The sequence below is a fragment of the Paroedura picta genome, chromosome 10 (assembly GCF_049243985.1).
Source record: "Paroedura picta isolate Pp20150507F chromosome 10, Ppicta_v3.0, whole genome shotgun sequence".
Taxonomy (NCBI): domain Eukaryota; kingdom Metazoa; phylum Chordata; class Lepidosauria; order Squamata; family Gekkonidae; genus Paroedura; species Paroedura picta.
Window position 1 is genome coordinate 2007587 of NC_135378.1, and position 23170 is coordinate 2030756.

The following is a 23170-nucleotide window of genomic DNA, read 5'->3' on the forward strand; positions in this document are numbered from 1 at the left end:
AATCCGGACTTTCCTTATGGAATTCACAACTGGAAATCTTTGCATAGAGGTGGTTGGCTTGAAGTCGTTTCAATACCTCTTGTACCAGGAGTACATGCTCATCCCTTGATTTAGAATAAATTATTTATTCATTTGATTTCTATACTGCCCTTCCATATGGCTCAGAGCGGTTTACATACAACATCACATGGGGATACGTGGAACGAATTAACATATAACATAGTCAAATACAACAACAATAATCTAACAGTGGTTCTAAATAACACAATTTCAGTGATCTTAAACAACAGTATAACAGGAACAGGAACTTAGCTAAGGCCCTTAGAGAGGACAGATTGCTTCAGGCCATGGAGGGGATTGTCTGAGGGGGGACCTGTGGTCACTCTCAGGCAAATGCCTGGTGGAGGATCTCCGTTTTGCAGGTCCTGTGGGAGTTTGGGATTTCAGGTTTATCATCAAGATAAACCAGAAGCCCCTTGTACAACAGATAGTAAAGGTAAAGGTAAAGGTATCCCCTGTGCAAGCACCGAGTCATGTCTGACCCTTGGGGTGACACCCTCTAGCGTTTTCATGGCAGACTCAATACGGGGTGGTTTGCCAGTGCCTTCCCCAGTCATTACCGTTTACCCCACAGCAAGCTGGGTCCTCATTTTACCAACCTCGGAAGGATGGAAGGCTGAGTCAACCTTGAGCCGACTGCTGGGATTGAACTCCCAGCCTCATGGGCAAAGCTTTCAGACAGCTGCCTTACCACTCTGCACCACAAGAGGCTCTCTACAACAGATAATGCAAGACCTCATTTATGAGATTCATGAATGCCCCCAGAGTGCTGGAAAGTCCAAATGGCATAATAAGATACTCGGACTGTGCGAAAGGAGTGTTAAAGGACATGAGGTGTCCATGACTGCAGAGACATGACCTAGCCACTCTGGATGACCTTGCCCCACTGAAGGGAAGAACCCTTCAGGTGAATCCAATGTTTTGATCCCCTTTAAGAACAGGAATGTGCAACAACTTTCTCTTCAGACTTTTATTCTGGACTCATTTCACTTGGGATGCCGTTGGGTGGCTGACGTAAGATCACCTGGCTGCTCTTCCCATGCCATGCGTCCAACCAGGTTGCTGTGTGTGTGTGTGTGTGTGTGTGTGTGTGTGTGAGTTGTGCAGCATTCTGCTCTGTTCTGGTCAGAGTGGGGGTGCAGTGCCATGCATGATGGAATGAGGAGGGTGGAGGAGGTTGTGAGCTCATGAACTGCTATCTGTGTCACTCTTTCCCTAACGCTCACCTGTGGCCTTGGGCTCCCAGAGCAGTCAAAATTCTTACATCTGTATTGAAATATAGTGCTTCCTTTGATGGTAACCCTCTCCAGACATTGATTTGAACGCGTGTGCTCTGTAGATCAAGTTGGTTTTTGCTATATGAATACATTATAAATTTGTATTTTATATTTTGTAAAGGCCTATGGCTATATACAAATAAAAATATCTAATGCTCCTACTGTATGAAGACCAGCAGCAATAAAGTCAGCAGGCTAACTGGAGAGGTCTTTGCTTTGGTTGCGTTCTGAAGCCCGTGTCACTCGGGGCCGCTCTGAGCCTTGGCCCTTCCTTGTTTGGGGGAGAGCTCTCAGGGGCTTTAAGGAAGGCAGAAGGCATGAAATCTTTCCAGCTGCTGTCTCAGCTTTCTTAGAAAGCTCCCCCCCCCCCTACAGAAGGTTAGTTTGAATTTCTCTCACAGAACAAGCGGTCATCATGTATCGAGTTGACTTTTGAACAGGTTTCTTAATGGTCTAGCTGCATTCTCCCCATTCTTTTCTCACAGGAAAAATATGTCTGACTTGCTGGCGGAAACTTCTGACTCTCCAAGGTTTCCAAAGTGTGCCTGAGAGCCAGTTCGACAGAGTATGAAGCTGGCTGGGACTTACCTGAGTAGGCAAAAGTTGTTGGCAGCTGAACTCGTCCAAAATCAAAATCCTGGTCCAAAGTCTGAGGCATTTAATATCCCACAGAATTTGAATGCTGGATTCTGGAGATGTTTGGTGGTGGGGGGATCACTTGGGCATGAAATTGGGGTCACTGTGGGTGGGCAGGTAGTTGTGAGTTCCTGCGCTGTGCAGAGGGTTAGACTAGATGACCTTGGGGTTCCCTTCCAGCTCCATGATTTTATGATTCTATGTATCCTACTTTCCCTGTCAATTCAGAGCAGTTCAGAAGACAGTCTTCTGTATATCTGTTTTTGTGTTAAGATGTTATTAGAAATTAAAGAATAATGGAAATAAACAAAAGACATAACAAACAATATCATAATGCAAATTTTATTATATGCTGTGCTGTTATTTCTTGTTTTTATTCTAAATAAAATATATAACTCATTTAAAAAGAGCACAGACTTTTAAAAAATACCTATTGCTAGTGGCAGAAAAATCAGTCAACAGTCTCCAATTGCAACAAACAAGGAGAATCTGGTTTGAGGAGCAGACCTGGGATAAACCAGGGTCATAGAGCAAAAGCCAGCCTCAGCAAAACTGGCTGGTGTGAACTCCGGCAGTATCAGGGAAAACTCTGTGAGAATCTCCCGTCGCTAGAGGCCTCAGCTTGACTGGGTTGGCTTTGTAACGTTGTGGTGGAATTGGGAGGCACATGGATGAGGAGGGCCCAGGTGCCCTTCGTGGGCAGCAGATAGATCTCCCTCCTCTTCCTGCTCTGGGACAGATATAGCCTAAGGATGGGCACGAACTACATGGGAAGCCAGAGGCCCATTTGTTATCTGGATCCTGGAGTCAGAAAGGGCCGTACAGGCCATCTAGTCCTTGCAGGGTCGCCCCTCATAGGGAGGGGTTCTCCTAACCACTACACAAAACTGGCTCTCTCTGAACGTTTATGTAGTGAAAAATAAACAAAAGCCACTGCACATTTGGATTTCAGATATTCCAGTAGGAAAGTCTGGAGTATGTTGAAAAACTAGGGTGGAGTCTACACAGGGCTTTTTACCCACTCCCAGTCGGATTAAATCCCTGCCGTCTACACTGAATTTGACTTCCATTTTGATTTTGGGCGCTTTAAATTTTCCATCTGCAACATGCATGACTGAGCTGCTGTGACCCTACCTTTCCCTGTGATAACTCGGTGTAATTGATCCACCTACTGAGGTCAAGAAGCAGTCTGTCCCTGATTGGCTGGGCACCAGTTCAAAGAGTTACTGGTTGTAAAACTTTCCTCCCAGGATTTATTTTTTCCTCTCTGGAATCTGCTTTAAAGCGACTGTGCTCCAGAATCAGCAGAGATTTGCCTCGTTCTCTGAGAGGCAGCTACTGGCAGCTCCCCCCCCCCCACATGTTAAGGAAAGAGACGAGCAGCCTCGTGCTGCACTAGGCTTCTCCACCAGCAGTCAAAAGAGGAGAAATAAAACATGCCAGCTGGACTTCCTGCGCCCTCCCCACTCTCAGCTTCCCCAATGAAGTGCAGACCACTTTGTATTTTAAGTCGAGGGAAAGCAATGAGGAAGTTCTGGGTTCAAAACAATTTGAATTCCGCAGGATTGACAATGGAATAAACAAAGTAAGTGCAAAATCAGCCTAGGTGTAAGCCCACCAGTACTCTGGGGAAATCTGGATGGTACATCAAGCCAGGTAGCTGCCTGGCTAGTATCCCTATCCAGAGCTCTGAATGTTGGGTTCATGAGTATTTTCGAGGGGTGCCATTTTGGACCTCAGTGCCAGAGGGTTCTGGAGAAGTTCATAAGGGGCATAACAACAGAGTCTCTGCTTGTTACTGCCCATTGTCCAGTAGAGATACCTTTGTTTTTTCCTTCTCTTTCTTTATTTATATTTCAATATATATACTGCTCCCTCTTGAACTAGTCACCTTATGGTGATATATAACAAGTATCATCAATTAAATTCAGTGGCTAATAATAAAAAATGAAAAATGTAAAAAACGTTTTAAACGAGCATCATACAGTACAATTAAGTTTTAAACATTAATACTGTTTTCCAGTTCTGGATTGAAAGCAGTCCCAAATGAAAAAGAGAGGGAGGGGTGGAAAAGAGTGGGGTAAGTGCTGGATAAGTGCTCTCACCTGCACCTGGGACTGGGGAAGTTCCAACAGTACCCTGATATCCTCTGGGAGTTCATTCCACCAAGCTGGGGCTAGGGCCAAAAGGGGGCCCAGACTGAGGCCAGGTGCACCTCCTTGGGCCTGGGGAGTCTCAGCTTGTTGAAGTTTGCTGACCAAAGTGCTCTCTAGGAAAAGTGTTCAGGCTTTGGCAGTTGTGCAGATTAGAAATGGGCAATTTGGTTCAGATAAGCCGAAAAATAACCAGACCAATGCCAATTTGTGTACATTGCGGACCTACCTAACCTGAACTACTCATCCCTGCACTTTAAACGGACCAAATTAGCAGTGGCTGCAATTTCGTGATTTGGCCACAATTCAGCCTGTCCCCCCCCAGCAGCAAGCAGCTGATGTGCTAGCATCAGCTGCTTGGGGGGCCCTTTAAATGTCCCCCAAGTTTTCTCTGGCAGCAGTGAACCTCTCTATTGTCAGAAAACATTGGGGGGGGGCATTTAAAGGGCCCCTCATGCAAGTGATGCTGTCACATCAGCTGCTTAGCATGCTTTTTAAACACCCCCCCACACACACACTTTCTCAGGTACGGCCTGAGAAGGCAGAGGAGAGAGAGAGGCAGCTTCTCAAGGCACGGGGAGATTGGGGATAGGGTAGACTTTTCCTCTCCACACCTGCCTTCCCCAAGCCTCCTGTAGCCAATTGCAGGCTGGGATCTGGGAGGGCCATTGTGTGGGGTGGACTTGTTCTCTTCATGCCCGTCCTTCTCAAGCTTCCTGCCACTGGCTGCAGGCTGGGATCTGGGAGGGCAAGCATGGGGTGGACTTGTCCTTTCCGCACCCACCCTTCTCAGTCCTCCTGCAGCCAGCTTGAAAGGCTGGTGGAGGTGGTGAAGGAAGAGTTGCCAAACATGATTAGTGAGGAGTGCCTGTTTGGTGGCACTTTAAATGTCCCCTGTTCCCAGCCTTCCCCTTCCAACTGCTTGACACACCTTTTAAATGCCTCCCCCTTGTTTTCTCAGGCAGCTCCACAGGCCCATAAATGCCTCCTCTCCTAACCTTTGCTGGCAGCAGAGAGAGTTCTCCACCGCCAGAGAAAGCTGAGGGGAAAAGCATTTAAAGGTCCCGACAAAAAGCTGATCCGTTGTTTGATGCTCTCTCCCCACCCCGCCTTCCCAGGGGTTTGCATTGGGGAATGGAGGCTGGGGAACGCTGCACCTGCCGTCGCCAACATTTAAAGAGCCAGCAGGGAAGGGGGCACACGAACCCTGCCCCTGCCTTCCCCGATGAACAGGTACAGGAGAAAAACGTTTGACCTTTTCAGGTTAGTCCAAATTGATTTGATTAGGTCGAATTGACTCACCCCGGAACTGGAATGGTCCAGAATTCTCCCCCATGCACAAGCCTAGTACAGACCGGTTGTTTAAATACCAGGACCGGAATGGAATGAGATGCAGCCCGTCAAACTATTTTTATTTGTCTTCCGAATGTGTCATATGATGAAGCTCTTTGAACTCTCCTCAGCTGCACTGAGTGGATTGAAAACGTATAACTATTAATATTTAGGGGAATTGCCCAAACAATTTGCATAACTGTTGTATCATCCTGGTTAAAGGTAAAGGTAAAGGTATCCCCTGTGCAAGCACCGGGTCATGTCTGACCCTTGGGGTGACGCCCTCCAGCGTTTTCTTGGCAGACTCAATACGGGGTGGTTTGCCAGTGCCTTCCCCAGTCATTACCGTTTACCCCCCAGCAAGCAAGCTGGGTACTCATTTTACCGACCTCGGAAGGATGGAAGGCTGAGTCAACCTTGAGCTGGCTGCTGGGATTGAACTCCCAGCCTCATGGGCAAAGCTGTCAGATGGCTGCCTTACCACTCTGCACCACAAGAGGCTCATTATCATCCTGGTTACATATTTTATATTATTATATGCTTCCTGTATATAACTCTGCTGTTACAATCTTTAAACGTCCCGCGGCGCAGGGCACCGCAGACTAAATACAGCAGTAAGGGCTGGTGGGAAGGAGTTAGGGCGGGACCCGTCTGGGATAAAAACTCAGAGACGGCCAATCAGGAGCCGCTAAGCGGATCCTGATTGGCCCTCTCCAAGAACCACTCATGGGCCAAGAGGCCAATTGGGAGGTGCGCAAAGCGCGCCTCCCTGTTGGCCACTTGGCCCGTCTCCCAGAAGGCCCGCCACTATTCACTCCTCCCGAGCAGCCATCCTTGCTGGATGGCTGCCGGCCAGGAGCCTTGCCTCACGCCGCTGGGCTCCAGGGGAACTTCTTCCCCTCCGCCCAGCGACTGCCCTTCCCCGCCAGTCCGGTGCACGGACCTCCTACCCCCCTAACCCCCACCCGAGCCCTTCCCACCCCCACCCCGAGCATCCGTCCCCACCCCACCCACACCACGCCCTTCCCAGCCCGACCTACACCAAGCCTCCCCCCCTGCCGACACCCGCGCCCTTCCCACCCCCAAACCCCCATTTACATGCTCCCGCTTCCCACTTTGCCGCCGCCACCACCCACGAGGATTCAAGATGGCGCCCATGACTCGGCCTATGCTGCGGAGCCGCTCCTCGCCCAGCGCCCCGCCGCTGCCTCCAGAAAATAGCGCCACTGCACGGCGCGCCGCCCCGGAGCCACTGCCACGGCACCCCCGCCCACGCCAACTTCGAGGATACAACATGGCCGCCATTCATCTGCCGACGCCGCGGGCCCGCTCCGATGCCACCGCCCCGCCGACAATGCCGTGGCAACAAGGACCGCCGCCGAGGGGTCGCTGCCGCTAGACCGACACGCGGAGCCTTCGGAGGCTGCCCTCACCCGCCTGCCCTCCCGCTGACCACCTATGAGCCAGCACGCTGCCGCCTGCCCGAGACCCGGTGAGTCTCCAGGATCGCCAGGGGGGACCCAGACTGACAGCCACCACCCCTCAACGCCAGGGCCCCTACAACACCCTCCTGTGTCCACATTATCCCCCACCTAGCGCCCGCTGTATTTCAAGCACAGCGGGCTTAATTCCTAGTAAATAAATAAAATCCAATTGTAGTTCTTAGTGAAACAAAATGAAACAGGAGTACAGTGTCCCCTTCGAGGCAAGCTTCTGAGAGCCTCGGACTCCTGAGGTGCAGCCTCTATGTGTGACTACATGCAGCTTTTCTCTTCCCCAGGATCATAAAGTCCAAAATCACATGGTCACTACCACCAAGCTCATCCACAACTTTTACCTCATCAACCACTTCTTCCCTATTGGTGAGAATCAACTCAAAAATTGCAGACCCCCTGGTTGCCCCTTCCACTTTCTGGGAAATGAAGTTGTCCCCAAGACATGTCAAGAATTTACTGGATTTTTAGCAGAGTTGCTCTTCCAACAGATATCTGGGCAGTTGAAATCTCCCATGGCCACCAGGTCCTGTCTCTCTGAGAACTTCGTAATCTGGTCTAGGAGCATCTTCTCCAAGTCCTCTGCCTGGCCTGGCGGTCTATAGCAGACCCCTGCCACAATATCACAATTATTTCCTACTCCTTTTAATTTTACCAAAAATCTTTCAACTGAACTGCATCCTTAACATATAGTGCTACTCCTCCCCCTTCTTTATTTGTCTTCCTTTAAAAATAAGTTGCACTCTTCAGTCCTATTTTTCCAGTTGTGAGAGTTCTCCCACCCGGTTTCTGTAATGCCTATTAGACCATAGTCCCCTTCCTTTATTAGGGCTTCTAGTTCTTCCTCATTTCCCGTACTTTGTGCATGAGAGTAGAGACATCACAATCCTTCATACGAGTCCCCCAGGCGTTTAGTTTGTGAACTTTCCTGTAAGTTAATGGTTCTGTAAGTTCCCTGCATACATGCCATTCCCTATAAATCTGCTACGTTGCCATCTGCAGGTGTCGGCACTTGTCTCCCGACTGTGTGGCCAGAGTGATCCATGCAACGGTCACCTCTAGAGTGGAATAAAATCAGAGTCCAGTCGGGCACTTTTAAGACCAACAAAGATTTGTTCAAGGTGTGAGCTTTCGAGTGCCAGCACTACTGGACTCTGACTTTATTGTGCTCCTTCAGACCAACAGGGCTACTCTGGAGTGGAGTTGTATGACTTGCTGTGTGCTGGCCTGCCCTTGTCCTTGACCCAGAAGCTCAAGCTGGTCCATAGTGGGGCTGCTACGAGACCTCTCAGAGGGCAGCTGCTTTCGTTTGTCAGTTGCGGCGCGGATCAAGTTCAAGGTTCTGGTGCTCCTCTTTAAGGCCATCTGGGGCTTGGGCCCTCCCTATTGGAGGGATCGCTTTCTCTGCCCCCCGCAGGGCCCTTTGTTCAGTGGGCGCTAATCTGCTGAAGGTCCCTGGCCCCAAAGACACATGCCTGGCCTTGACCCGGGCCGGGGCCTTTTCAGTCCTGGCCCCGACCGGGTGGAATGGGCTCCTGGGAGAGCCGAGGGCCCTGACCCAGCTGCCACAGTTCTGCAGGGCCTGCAAGACGGTTGATAACAACAAAACCCCTCCTCAGATTCTGCACTAACCTCTTTTGTACCCCACCCTGGGCTAGACTGCTCTGTGTATGTTTATGCCGTCAGTCTTGTTTTACTGGGGTTTTTAGCGGGTCTGATGGTTGTGTTTTTATGGTGTATTATGGGGTTTCATATCCTGTAACACATCACGAGTCTCTGGAGAATGGTGGGCTAGAAATGCAATAATAAAAAATATGTATCAATGAGTTTTTTTCTGTTTTGCTTTTTGTCTTATGTAATTGATTATCTTAGGTGTGAATTGTAGCTGAATTAGGGCACTTGAGCTAGCTTTGGAATTCTGGCCCTGCTGCTTTGCTCTCTGGGACACTCTTCTCTTGCTTCTCAGCCCGAGGTAGGAGGGGCCGGTTATTGTCTTCCCGCCTGGACATGGGCATGTCATGACAAGTGCTTTTTGCACCCAAATGGGCAGGTGTGGGGGGGAGCCAGGGGGTTAGAAGTTAAATCAGAGTAATGGATTTTTGGCAGACAGTTTTAACAAAGGACTCAGAGATCATAGAATCATAGAATCAGAATCATAGAGTTGGAAGGGACATCCTGGGTCATCTAGTCCAACCCCCCGCACTATGCAGGACACTCACAACCCTATCGCTCACCCACTGTCACCTGCCACCCCCCTTAACCTTCACAGAATCAGCCTCTCCATCAGATGGCTCTCCAGCCTCTGCTTAAAAATCTTCAGGGAAGGAGAACCCACCACCTCCCGAGGAAGCCTGTTCCACTGAGAAACCGCTCTGACTGTCAGGAACTTCTTCCGGATGTTTAGATGGAATTTCCTTTGAATTAATTTCATCCCATTGGTTCTGGTCTGTCCCTCTGGGGCAAGAGAGAACAACTCTGCTCCATCCTATATGGCAACCTTTTAAATGCTTGAAGATGGTTATCAGATCCCCTCTCAGTCGTCTCCTCTCCAGGCTAAACAGACCAAGCTCCCCCGCCTTTCCCAGAGAGCTAAGCAGCAGGGCCGGCTCCTGCTGACAGAATGAGCCCCCCACCCCCTTTACCTTACCCACTACAGAGCTCTGAATCATCCCTCAGCTAGGGAACAAGCCCTCCTCAGAGGCAGACAATTCTCTCAGCCGTGCCCCTGCCTGCCCCTGCCCCCAGATCAGTTCCTTTTGCTGTCCATTTAAAGATTACCTTGGTGAGCAGCTGCCAATCCGGGCAGGGGGCATTGGGCTCCTTGATGGGCCAACAGTATGGGATGGGTCGAGACGCCTGGTGGAGCCTATTCCCACTTTATTCTCCCCCAGCACTTCCCACCCTTTGGACTCTGCTGACCCACACGCCCTAGGGCACTAGGCATGGTGATCCAGCTGGGGTTGGCAGGAGGCTTTTTGGTGCTCCGGGCAAACTGGGATGTTGGCCTCCATCTAGTTCAGCGTCCCATTTTCAGCAATGGCTAACCCGGTGCTTTTGAAAACCAGCAGATATCATACAAAGGGCACAGCTGCCCCGCTGTGAATCCTACAGAAGTGGATGTTCTGACATACTCAGCCTTTGTCTGTGGAGACTGTCCCAATCCTTGACCACCGTCTCCTTCCACTAAGCCCCCTTGCGGTTCTCAGCACCTCACTCGAGGAAGCACCGGTTTACTTGACCAGCCTGCCGCGGGAGATGCTGTTTCCTGGGCCACCGTTCCGCTTCCAGAATTCGAAAGAGAGCGATGGAAAGGGCAGGGCAGGGCAGGGCAGGGCAGGGCAGGGCAGGGCAGGGCAGGGCAGGGCAGGGCAGGGCAGGGCAGGGCAGGGAGGGCTGGCCTGAGACCCCTTTTCAGAGGCTCCTCAACCCACTTTGGGGTCCCAACTGGTGGGCTGGAAAGCAGTCCACTATCCACGCTTCTCTTCCCCCGCAGAAGCTTTGCCTGCAGCAGCAAAAGGAGCACTTTGGGATGGCCTGTTCTGTGTATCTGTTCCTGCTGGGTGTCTGTAAGTGCTTCATGAGCCGCCCCCCCTCCCCCCTCCCCATCTGCACTGTCTGGTGGACCTCCTGGGCCAGATGGATTACCCAAAGAATTTAGGAAAGCTTATAATTACTAATCCCTGTTTTGTTTGCTTGGGCTGGTGCTTTCTGCAAATATGTTGAGGATAAGATCCTGCCTTTGTCGCAATTCCTTCTGTCTTTCATGGGTCTACTCTGTAGTAATTAAGAGGATGGGTGTTCGGTGCATGTAGCTGTTTCCTTCTTGGATTCCATTCCTTTTACTAAACACAGGACTGAAATCCTGGCCAAGACGGCTGTTAACAGATTAGGAAGGAGCATTACTAAATTAATTCCCCAGATCAGATAGATTATTGTTGTTGTTGAGGTACTTACTTAAGAAGAGAAAGGGGTTATTAATATATATCTCTGTGAGTTCCCGCTTAACATTTCTTTTCCTTTCTGAGACTCGTCTTACTTGCCCAGTCTGTCGCAGTGTCATCTGCTTAATAGCATCTGGCCACATGTGCTTGTGGTTCGGAGTTCTCTGCCTCCTCGGCCCATTCTGCAAATCTCTTAGAGGCAAGGAATTACAGGCAGGCTTTCCCAGCAGCAGATGCTCCAATCTTCCTGTCCCTAATTCTGATAATGTGAAGAGCCTGCTTAATAATTAGGAGAGATGGTAGGAGGGCTGGTTAGGAGGGATGCATTCTGAGCTGTGGCCTCTTTTCCCTTGCAGTGTGGAAGGAAGGAAGGACAATGCTGAGAATTTCCTTCCAGTCATGAAGTGTCTCTGAAGGGCCACTTTTTCTCCCTGCACTTCTTCGCTGGAGTCAGTGGTGCCACTATAGCGCTGGAGGGCTAGATTGCTTTAGCACTACAGCATTAATGTTTTTTAAACATCCACAGGAAATCATGGGGGGGGGTGGCATTGTAGAAAGTGCTAAGGACATTTTAAATAGCAATTTGTAAGCATGAGGAAGGGGTAGAAAGCGGAAGACAGCAGTTTCCCTCAAAAGTGGCTCAACCACGCTTTGCTAACCTGCCGCAGGGGGGGGGGGTTGTATGAACAGGTAAATCAATTCCACCAGCAGCCAGTTACTAAAATGTTGAACTACAAAGGGTCCAGGACAGATCCATGAGGCACTCCACTTGTCACTCTTCTCCAAGGGGTAGTTGGTGATTCTTCAGGGGTACCCCCTCGTGAAGACTACCCCTTCCATGGGGAGTAGCTTCTTTGAATGGCAAGGTCTTTAGAACTCAATGTTTCTACCTCAGATGTCTGCCCAAAGGACAAGATCCTAAGCGCAACATCTACAGCCATTCCAATTATCCATGGCCTTGATGAGCTGATGATCCCTTTCTGAAGTTGCTCCACATCCATTTAGGCAGCCCCCAAGAAGTTGGGTTGCCTGTATAGCAGGAAGTGGGATTTATTTATTTTACTTATTTGTGGACTTATATACTGTCCCTCTCAGTCGTACTGTCTCAAGATGGTTTACCTGAAACCGGAACTGCATCTGGCCCCCACTGAAAGAGAGAGCAGGCACCCGGATGCGCTGGTAGAAAGGCTTACTCTCCAGCCACACTGAACTTTAGAATTGGCTGTTACCAGGATGTCAGTGGTGGCTATTGGTTGATGGGAAAGTCTGGGGAAGTACCTGGAAGCCCTTCCTGAAGAACAGTGCCACTTGGCATGATTAATACAGACCAGGGCTATTCGGATCTCAAAAGAGGTGCTTAATGTGGGAGGACATGCTGTGGAGGTAGCTGCTCGAACAATGGCTACAACATCACCCATAGGCATCATGTATGGTTTTTCTCCTCTGCCTGGTACAGTGTTACCAGTTTATTTTTTCCCCCTTAAGTTACCGTTAGAGTTTCTGTCAGTTCCCAGTTAGGTTCCCAGGCCCTTAACAATGACTTTCCCCAGTTAGACCTACAGATCTCGGATTTAGTAGCCAAAGGGGCCATAGAGAAGGTCCTAGAGGGCCTTTCCTTTTTGGGATTTTTCTCCTGTTTCATTCTTGTTGAGAAAAAAGATAGAAGTTCTAGATCCATATTGGATTTAAGGGCATTAATTTTTTTACTGTTTCCAAGTTCTGATTACCTCTCTTGGCTGTAGTCAAGTTTGCATCACAAAACGACTTGTTTGTGCTCCTGGATCTAAAGGACGCCTGTATTCATATTAAGTTCTGGGAGCTGCATAGAAGGTTTTGTTGGTTCCACAGGGGTTCTTTCAGTATGCCATTCTGCCATTCGGATTAGTCACTGCCTTGCAGTGGTGGTGGCTTTGTTTAGGAATTTTCCCTTATCTATATTGGCTCCTTGCGGGATCCTCCCCAGAAACCCGCAAAATCCGGGTATCTGGGATCCTCGCAACCTGCTCAGACCGCGGACTTAAAGGAAGACCTTTTGGGGATTCCAGGGCTGCCCCTGGTTCCCTTCCTCGGGATGAGGGGATAGCAGTTCCGCAGGGGGACAAGGAGACCGGAACAGATGTCAGCTAGTACTAGGGTTGCGGGTGGCAGCGTCCAAATTGGCCGTTCCAGGCTGGCGCCAGTGGCGCACCACAGGGGGGGGGTTGCGGGTGCCAATGTGCAACGGTGCACGCATGCAGGCATGGAGCGCCGTGCCTGCGTGTGTGCGCGTACTGATGCACCAGTGCCCGTGCCTCCCCCCCCCCCCCCCGCGGCGCTGGTTGTGTTGGCCTGAAACGGCCGATTTGGGTGCCGCTGGGCACAACCCTGGTCAGTCAGTACTCTCGCTTCGACTTTTATTGGGCCTTGTGGGCTTGACAGCGGCAGTTGTGCCGTGTGCCAGATGGCCGGTGAGAAGTTTACCGGGGAGGTTCCTCAGCCAGTTCAGTCCCAGTAGACGGAACCCTTTTCGGAGTTTGCCTTCCCAAGAGTCGCTATTCGATCCTTGCGTTGGTGGTTGAGGGATTCATGTCTATTTTAAGGAGTGCTCTGACTATGGATGCATCCCTATAAGGCTGGGGTGCACGTTGTGAAAGTTAGTCAGGCTTTGGAACGGACGCGACGAAGAATGTCACCTCCGCTTGTTGGAATTCGGAGCTGTGTGGTTTGCCCTGACAACCTTTGCAGATGTGGTGGCTGAGAAGCATGTGCCGATCCACACGGACGGCCCCTCCGACATGTCCTGCCTGAGCAAACAAGGAGGCTCCTCCTCTCACCCCCATGCAGAGGGGCTCTCCAGATTTGGGAGAAAGCGCTTCAACTAAGGGCAGGCCTGAGAGCTCTCCGCATAGCAGGCAAACTCAGCGTGGAAGCTGACAGGTGAAGCGGAAGGGGATGCCTTTCCTACAAATGGGTCCTTAACCCAGCATATTTTGGACAGGGCTTTGAGGCTTCGGAAGTCCCAGAGGTCGACCCTAGACTAGACTCGGGGGGGGGGGGCTAACATGAATAAAATGCATATATTTGAAATTAAATATCTGAAGTTAAGCGACTCTGGCAAAACTTTTGTGACCAGGCACCACTCCTTTTAGCACACAGACCTCCAGACTCTTGTCTGCTTCCTGCTCTGGAAATGCAGCTGTCGACAGACCCAGCAGCCCGCATGGCCACGGCGTGAAGTTAGTTCCTCAGGGCCTGCTTTGCTGGAGTCGCAGCAGCCCCATGAAAGCCACCAGTGCCACACCAGCAAGCAGGATGCTGAGAAACTGATGCCACGTTCACGTAAGGCAGCTGCAAATTTGCTTATTGCATGCTGTTAATGTAGCCCAGTAGTTTATGTTTGACAAGAAAGAAAATATTGCATTGATTTAAATCCCCCCCCTCCCCCATGCACACACATTTTTAAAACTCTAAACTGATGTTTCTTCCTGTGGGCTCTAAAAGTTGAGAAGTTTGTGCTCAGTCAGTCAGTCCAGGGGCTTTGGACCGACAAGGCGAAGAATGCCATTGAGTCCTAGAGTTGGAAGGGACCTCCAGGGTCATGGAGTTGAAGCCGCTGCGCAAGGCGCAGGGTCACATCAGCCTCCTGGAGCCAAGTGGTCTCCCACGGCCCGTGGGGACAAGTGGCTGCAAGGAGAAGCTGCTGGCCAGGAATGCAACCCAGTTGTGGATGGAACTCAGCTCTGTCCCGCTGTGTCTCTCCTACATCACCGGCGCTGTGTGGCCCGTCTTTGTTTTGTGCCCACTCAGCTCGGTCCTCGGCAGAATTGCTTGGCCGTCTCAAGCAGAGGCTGCAAATAGCATGACCCCCCCGCCCCCCCCCCAATGATAGCTGTTTCTGGAGAACTTTGGGGAGGGGTTGTTTGCACAGTCAACGGAAGGGCAGACTTTTAAGGAAAAGACCAAACTCAGGGCAAAAAATGAAAATATCTTAATGCAGTAATCTGAAATAAGCCACGAAGTTGTTTGCACTTTATGACGATGCCTTGGCCAAGTCCCACACCCCCTCGCAGCAGAAAGAGACCCCCACATCCAGGCACCTGCGGGGCCTCCGAGTCTCCCGGCAGTTCTGCCATTGCCAAATAGGGGCATAGGAGGCAGCCTTCGTGGGGCTCTTTTGGCTACAAAAGGAGCTGCCGTGAGGCAGACGTCTGAGACGCACACGGAAAAATTAAGCTGCTGTGAATTTGGAACAAAACTTCCAATGAGGAGTCTGCATCTCGGAGACAGTAGATCAGAATGTGAGGCAGACATGCTTTCTAGTCTTTTCCTAACTGCAAAAAAGGCAAGTAGTGAGTTTGGGCACCTCGTCCAAACAACCCTGGTGTCAATTTCTATTTCCTTGGACCACCCTTGTTTGCACACACACCCCTCCGAGGGCAAGGGATCGAGAGGAGCACCCAGGAGACAGAGCAGCGTGGAGAAAACGGACAGGAGACGGCGCCTCTCTTGTTGACGTGCGGCTGCCCTTTTTCTTTTCGAGGAGAGGAGCCCAAGCAGCCTTGGAAGGGCACCACAGGGCTCCCCCCGTGGCAGTTTTCTCGTGGACCCTGCTGATTGTGCTGCTAAGCATGGAATGTGTGTGCTTGTGGAGCAGCAAGATTGGTGAAATCCCCCCCCCCCATACACACACACACACACACAATTTTTGCACAAGAAATCTGCTTGGGAGGGGGACACCCCCTCTCCCCGCAGCATGCCACAGTACCCTTCCAAGCGTCTTTGGACGTTCTCTTTTTTTCCACAAGCTCCTCCCTGCTGCTGCTGCTGCTGTGTGATTGTGGGGAACCCAGGCAACAAAGTGTCAACTAGTAAGGAAGAAGACAAAGATTTGGTCCTTATATGCCGCTTTTCTCTCCCTGATATCACTGCCCGGTCAGAACAGTTTTATCAGTGCCGTGGCGAGCCCAAGGCCACCCAGCTGGCTGCATGTGGGGGAGCGCAGAATCGAACCCGGCATGCCAGATTAGAAGTCCGCACTCCTAACCACGACACCAAACTGGCTCACCCAAAAGATGAAGGACTGTGAACTCAGGTAGAGCAAGATCTCTCATTGTGACGATTTCACCTTCTTTAGTACAGGTCTTGATCACGCATGCCAGGTTGACCCCATGCTCTGCAAAATCGTCTCTCAGAGTTGAGGTCTTGTTGTTAATTAACCTGGCATTGTACAACATCTGGTAGCCCAGATGGCCTTTTCCCACTTGCTCCAGGCACAGCTACAAGTGCCCTACCTGTCTGCGGAACACCTGGCCACAATGATCCATGCAACGGTCACTTCCAGATTAGACTTCTGTGACTCGCTCTATGTGGGCCTACCCTTTCCCTGACCTGGAAATGGCAACTGCTAGAGAATGCAGCTGCATGGGTTCGCACTGGAGCATCTTGGAGGACCCATGTCCAGCTGTTGCTGAGACAGCTGTATTGGTTGCCAGCTTGCTTCCGGATGAAGGCACTGTTTTTGACCTTTTAAGGCTATACGTGGCTTGAGTTCACCTACCTGTGGGACCGCTTACCTGCTTATGCCCTACTGTAGGGAAGTTCACTCTGTGGGTATGAATCTACTGGTCATCTTGGGGCCCCAGGAGGTATGCCTTGGCTTTTTTGGTCCTCGCCCTACCTGGTGGATAGAGCTCCTAGAAGAGCTGCAGTCCCTGGTGGAGCTTTTAGGGTTCCACAGGGCCTGCAAGACTGAGCTATTCCGCCAGGCATTTGGTTGAGGCCGGGTGGAGAGCCCAGGGTTATGAGATTGGGTCCCCTTCCCCCTCCCTCAGGCTCCTGGGCTAGGTGCTAGACCATGTTCGGGCAATCTGCTTTCCTATGTTATGTTAAAGGTAAAGGTATCCCCTGTGCCAGCACCGGGTCATGTCTGACCCTTGGGGTGACGCCCTCCAGCGTTTTCTTGGCAGACTCAATACGGGGTGGTTTGCCAGTGCCTTCCCCAGTCATTACCGTTTACCCCCCAGCAAGCCATGAGGCTGGGAGTTCAATCCCAGCAGCCGGCTCAAGATTGACTCAGCCTTCCATCCTTCCGAGGTTGGTAAAATGAGTATTTTACCGACCTCGGAAGGATGGAAGGCTGAGTCAATCTTGAGCCGGCTGCTGGGATTGAACTCCCAGCCTCATGGGCAGAGCTTCAGACTGCATGTCTGCTGCCTTACCACTCTGTGCCACAAGAGGCTCTATGTTATGTTACTTCAGCTATAAATAGTGACGGCTTGATGGTCGCTGCCAGCAGCATTGAGATGTGGAGGAGATGTTTGTATATTTACTGCCATTCCTTTTGAGATGGGGAGCCAAGGAAGCTTGTAGCCAGACGCGGATGTTGGATTTACGTAGGGCAAACTTTAATAAACTCAGAGACATGATGAGTGTCATACCATGGACGAGAATGCTGGAAGGGAAGGGAGCATGTGAAGGGTGGGCGCTACTCAAACAAGAGCTATTGCATGCTCAATCAATGACTATTCCAGAAATACGAAAACACTGCAGGAGCTCTAAGAAGCCTATTTGGATGAACAGAGAACTTCAAGAGGAACTAAGAAAGAAAAGGAAAATGTTCAGGAAATGGAGGGAAGGACAGAGCTCTAAAGAAGAGTACCTACAGGTTACTAGGCACTGTAGATCAATCATCAAAAAGGCCAAAGCTGAGAGTGAGCTAAGATTGGCCAGGGAAGCCCATTGTAACAAGAAAAGATTTTTCAGTTACGTGAGGAGCAAACGTAAAGTAAAGGAGGCAATAGGCCCGCTGTTGGGTGCGGATGGACAAACTCTAACGAAAGATGCAGAGAAAGCAGAAAGGCTTAGTGCCTATTTTACATCTGTTTTTTCCCACAGGTCAAAGTGTTTAGGCACATCTAGAGATGGCTGTAGCCAAAGGATAGTGTCTGGGTGGCAGGTTAACATGGATAGAGAGGTGGTCGAGGGGCATTTAGCTGCACTGGATGAGTTCAAATCCCCTGGTCCGGATGAAATGCACCCGAGAGTACTCAAAGAACTTTCCAGAGAACTTGCACAGCCCTTGTCCATCATCTTCGGAACCTCTTTAAGGACTGGAGATGTCCTGGAGGACTGGAAAAGAGCAAACGTTATTCCGATCTTCAAAAAAGGGAGGAAGGATGACCCGGGAAACTACAGACCAGTGAGTCTGACCTCTGTTGTGGGGAAGATAATGGAGCAGATATTAAAGGGAGCGATCTGCAAACATCTGGAGGACAATTTGGTGATCCAAGGAAGTCAGCATGGATTTGTCTCCAACAGGTCCTGCCAGACCAACCTAGTTTCCTTTTTTGACCAAGTAACAGGTTTGCTGGATCGGGGAAATTTGGTTGATGTCATTTACTTGGATTTTAGTAAAGCTTTTGACAAGGTTCCCCATGATGTTCTGATGGATAAGTTGAAGGACTGCAATCTGGATTTTCAGATAGTTAGGTGGATAGGGAATTGGTTAGAGAACCGCACTCAAAGAGTTGTTGTCAATGGTGTTTCATCAGACTGGAGAGAGGTGAGTAGCGGGGTACCTCAGGGTTCGGTGCTCGGCCCGGTACTTTTTAACATATTTATTAATGATCTAGATGAGGGGGTGGAGGGACTACTCATCAAGTTTGCAGATGACACCAAATTGGGAGGACTGGCAAATACTCCGGAAGATAGAGACAGAGTTCAACAAGATCTGAACACAATGGAAAAATGGGCAAATGAGAACAAGATGCAATTTAATAAAGATAAGTGTAAAGTTCTGCATCTGGGTCAGAAAAATGAAAAGCATGCCTACTGGATGGGGGATACGCTTCTAGGTAGCACTGTGTGTGAACGAGACCTTGGGGTACTTGTGGATTGTAAACTAAACATGAGCAGGCAGTGTGATGCAGCGGTAAAAAAGGCAAATGCCATTTTGGGCTGTATCAACAGAGGCATCACATCAAAATCACAAGATGTCATAGTCCCATTGTATACGGCACTGGTCAGACCACACCTGGAGTACTGTGTGCAGTTCTGGAGGCCTCACTTCAAGAAGGACATCGATAAAATTGAAAGGGTACAGAGGAGAGCGACGAAGATGATCTGGGGCCAAGGGACCAAGCCCTATGAAGATAGGTTGAGGGACTTGGGAATGTTCAGCCTGGAGAAAAGGAGGTTGAGAGGGGACATGATAGCCCTCTTTAAGTATTTGAAAGGTTGTCACTTGGAGGAGGGCAGGATGCTGTTTCTGCTGGCTGCAGAGGAAAGGACTCTGGGGTTTAAATGGGTTTAAACTTCAAGTACAACGATATAGGCTAGATATCAGGAAAACGTTTTTCACAGTCAGAGTAGTTCAGCAGTGGAATAGGCTGCCTAAGGAGGTGGTGAGCTCACCCTCACTGGCAGTCTTCAAGCAAAGGTTGGATACACACTTTTCTTGGATGCTTTAGGATGCTTAGGGCTAATCCTGCGTTGAGCAGGGGGTTGGACTAGATGGCCTGTATGGCCCCTTCCAACTCTATGATTCTATGATTCTATGATTGTCTTTGGGGGGTATTAATGTAACTAGTTTTGATATTTTTATGGGGTTTTATCAATGTTTTTATGGATGTTTTATGGGATGTAAAGTGCCATGAGCCAGCCATGCTGGGAGTGGCGGTATAAAAGTGTATTTAATAAATTAATTAATCAGTTGTTGGTGCCACGCTCTCCCGCATGACTGGTCCTGGGCTGGAGGGTAGAAGGACTGTGAATATTGCCCTGTCTCCCAACCCTTCCCTTGTCTATGGGCAGGTAGCCCCTGAATCGACTAGGGCGTGAGCCAGGGGCCAGCATCGGTCCGGGAGCCGGATCCACACCGGCAGTAGCAGCTGGTTCAGATGGGGGCTGGGCTTCCAGTTCCTCCCAGGTGGCCAGGCCCAAGCTCAGCTGGGAGCAGGCGTTTCTGCTGCTTGCTTGCAAGCCCTCTTCTCAGGGCACTGGTCTACAGGCAGCGTTTTCCCGGTGGCAGCAGTCACTTGAAACACCCAAGGTGTATATTTGGGGGGAGGGGGGCGGGAAGGGGCAGAGAGTGCCAGCCTGTTTCTGCCCTGCCGTGTTCTCTGATGTGCCTGTCCCTGTGTATGAATATTACCTCCTTGGCTTCATAGCTGCACAGGTTAGCAGATGAGCATTTAAGAAGCATGCTTCTGTGTGTCTCCGTGAGAGCACATTCTGCCATGCTGGATGGTGTCATGCAGCAGGCTCGGCAACCGAATACGCTGTCTGCCAGCTCTGCAGCAGGAGCAAGCTGCACGCTATGGCTGGTTTCTTGGGGCTATGTTTTAAGCATCAAGAAATCTGAACGGGTGCCATTGCTGCCCATTAAGTCGGGGGGGGGGGGCAGAAGAATGCTTTGGCATCCATGGCTGATTGCTGGACTCTCTTTACATGAGACGAATATTGTTACCCACCTGGTAGTTCAAATTTATCAACAGTTAACAACACTTGACATTGAAAAATGATTTTCTTGTTCTGTACTTGTGTAGTCAAAAGAGTAACACTAATCCTATTAAAGGTCTTATGTCATAGAGGAGGGGAGAAATCCTCTTGTGTGTGTGTGTGTGTGTGTGTGTGTTAGGGGAAGGCTTGCCCTGATTGGCAGGATGCAAAGCAGGAGGGAAGGGGCTTGTGCAAGGGGGGAGGGGGGATTGATGACCTGACAGAGCGACATCAAGGGCTTCTGTGGGAAAGGCCAGCAGCAGCAGCAGAGCAGAGAGGGAGGCAGAGTGACCTAAGAGCGAAATGAGAGGCAGCCCCCGGGGAGGGGGGAGCAGCCGGAGCCCTGGGCGTTCAGAGGCGAGAAGGGAGAAGGGAAAGCGAGCGCCTTAAAGGGGCACTCAGGGGAAATCCAAACCCCCGTGGAAATGGAGACGAGGACCATCTGCTGCCCGTAGACGGCCGTTTGTCAGCGGGTGGGCAGCGGAACTTGGTGGCCCTTTTGAATTCGGTGCGGAAGGAAGGATGCATCGCAGAACTAGCCAGGCAGCCGGTGTAGTGGTGCTGTGTGACCCCCCCCCGGGCGCATAAATCTCCCTCGCTGCTGCCCCCGGGCCAGCCTGCCTTGGGGTGAGGGGGGTGGGAAAGAGGGAGAAGGGAAATGCAGGGCTTCTTGCCATCGACGCCTGGCTCGGCTTGCCGGACTGGAGACGCGGGAGAAGCCTGAAGAAGCCGGCCAGCCGGCTGACCTCTGGTGAATGGTGGAGCTGGGGCAAAGCGTGGCGTGGACCTGCGAGCGATGCTGAGCCTTCCGTCTGCGCACTGCAGCAAGGGCGAGCATGGAGAAGTCGAGTAGCAGCGAGGAGTCCTCCATCCGCCGGAGTCCATCTTTGGAGAGCCAGGGCTCCGACTCGGCCAAGGCATCTACCTCCGGCAGGCAGTTTGGCCGAGGCTTCACGGCCGGCGCTTTCTACGGCACTGCCGGATCCCGCAAGCAGAGTCCCCCCGCGGCTGGAGCCGGGACGGCGGCTGCTGGGACCGGCGCAAAGAGTGACAAGTGCCATGCACCCAAAGGCAACAAATACGTGGTCTTTTACCTGGATCTATCCTTTGTTTTCCTCCTAGAATTTCAGAAGTGCAGCATGGCCAGAGGCTGCTTGTGTTGTTTGAAGTACATGATGTTCCTGTTCAATTTAATGTTTTGGGTGAGTACTGCATGTTCTTTTGTCTTCCTTCATCCCGGTGGCATTTTGAGGAGAGCGTCTCTTCCCAGCATAGGGGTGAAGAAGCACACAGACCTACCTCCTCCCCTCCCTCTCGCTGCTTCCACCGGCACGGAGTGACTACGGGGCTCAGTGGATGCTGCAGGCAGACGGAGGGGCCGATTCTCTGTCTCCGGTGTCCTCTGGCCAGAGAGGAGAATGGTGGGAGGGGCCCTGGGAAGGCGGCCTGGGAGGGGCTCCTCCCCTGGAGTGGCCAGAATGACCCGCATTCATCCTCCCTCCTTCCCCGGGGTGCAGCACTCACATTCTGCCTCTCTCAGCTGTCCCTGCTAATCTGGCAGTCTGGCCTAAAGCAGGAACGGAAGTGGCAAGTGACTTTCCAGGCCCTCTCCCGCTAGCCTGCCCCTTCCGACTGTGGCCCAAAGGAGAGCCACCTTGGATTTTGCCTCCCCCTCGCTCGTCCCGGTGGCCGGAGGGGAGGGTGGCCATGGATCCAGCCAGGCAGGCTACACCAGGAAGCCACACCAGGCTGAGAAGAGCAGTCAGCAAATTGCTCTACTTAAAAAAAGGCAAGGGAATTGATTTAAGTTCCAACTGCTTGAACTATGGGTGCCGCGTGGAGTGAGGTTGCACTGGAACAAACGGCAGCAGGTTTGAGTGAGCAGGAAGCGCCTTCCCCATGCTCAGCACATCAGACTGTCTCCCCAAGGTCATCCATCCATGCGTGCCTCGAGCCATGGTTAAGAGCAGGAGCCACTAATCCAGAGAGCCAAGCTGCCCCCCCCCCACACACACACACAGCCTGCTGGGCGACCTCGGGCCAGTCACAGTCCTTTTTGAGCTGTTCTGTCAGGGCTCTCCCAGCCTCCCCTCCCTCACAGGGGGTCTGTTGTGGGGAGAGGAAAGGGAAGGCGACTGGAAGCCGCTTTGAGACTCCTTCGGGTAGTGAAAGTTGGGGTAGAAAAACCCGCTCTTTTTCTTCGTCATCTGCCAGGTGTCAGAAATCCCAGTGGGCCAGGATGATTTTTTTCTGTAGCCGCTGATTGTGTTGCGTCATGTAGGCTGAGGACAGGGTGGAGAAGGGCCTTTTGCTCCTTGGCAGCTGCCCTTTCCACTCTGGGGGCCAAACTGGATCTGAGGGCAAGAGGGTCAAAGCTGAGCACAGCAGGGGGACAACCCCAAACGGGACTGTAGCTGGGGAGGGGGGGGTTCAGTCCCCCCTTGCTCCATTTCTGTCATTTAAATTCCACCCCCCCCCCAGCTCTCTCTTTGCCCCACACAGGTAGGCACCCCCATCCTGCTCTCGTGAGGTGAAATATTTCCTGAACTGGAAGGAGGTGCAGAGACTGGCTTTCCAGGGAATTAGCCAGATGGGGTGTTTTCTTCTTCTCGGTGTAAAACTCCCGATTGCCTGTCTTCTGTGCCACTTTATGCATCCCATGTGCCGTTTTCATGACTGCCACTTGCTCCTGAAATACTTGTGCTCCTGCCCTGATTGGGCCTGCTCCTCGCAGGAGCCTCCGGGGGCCTCTGTCCCGGGGGGGGGGGGGGTTGCGGCCTTTGCTCCCTCCCGCACGGAGG

General features: G+C 51.3%; 2 protein-coding genes across 5 annotated transcripts in view; one reads left to right on the forward strand and one right to left on the reverse strand.

Annotated features, from left to right (window-relative positions):
- FOXM1 (forkhead box M1) overlaps positions 1 to 23170 on the reverse strand; it is a 222687-nt gene that overhangs the window by 157537 nt on the left and 41980 nt on the right. The gene's annotated exons all lie outside the window — the stretch shown is intronic.
- Positions 1 to 23170, forward strand: part of TSPAN9 (tetraspanin 9) — a 129299-nt gene that overhangs the window by 28516 nt on the left and 77613 nt on the right. For 2 of the 4 annotated variants that reach the window (XM_077301812.1, XM_077301815.1), the window contains exon 1: positions 20598 to 21571. In XM_077301812.1, the coding sequence (XP_077157927.1) occupies positions 21206 to 21571 (366 nt within the window). In that variant the 5' untranslated portion in view covers positions 20598 to 21205. Of the gene's footprint in view, positions 1 to 7256; positions 7321 to 20597; positions 21572 to 23170 lie in introns of those variants that run through there. The other 2 variants (XM_077301814.1, XM_077301816.1) reach the window with 2 other exon arrangements.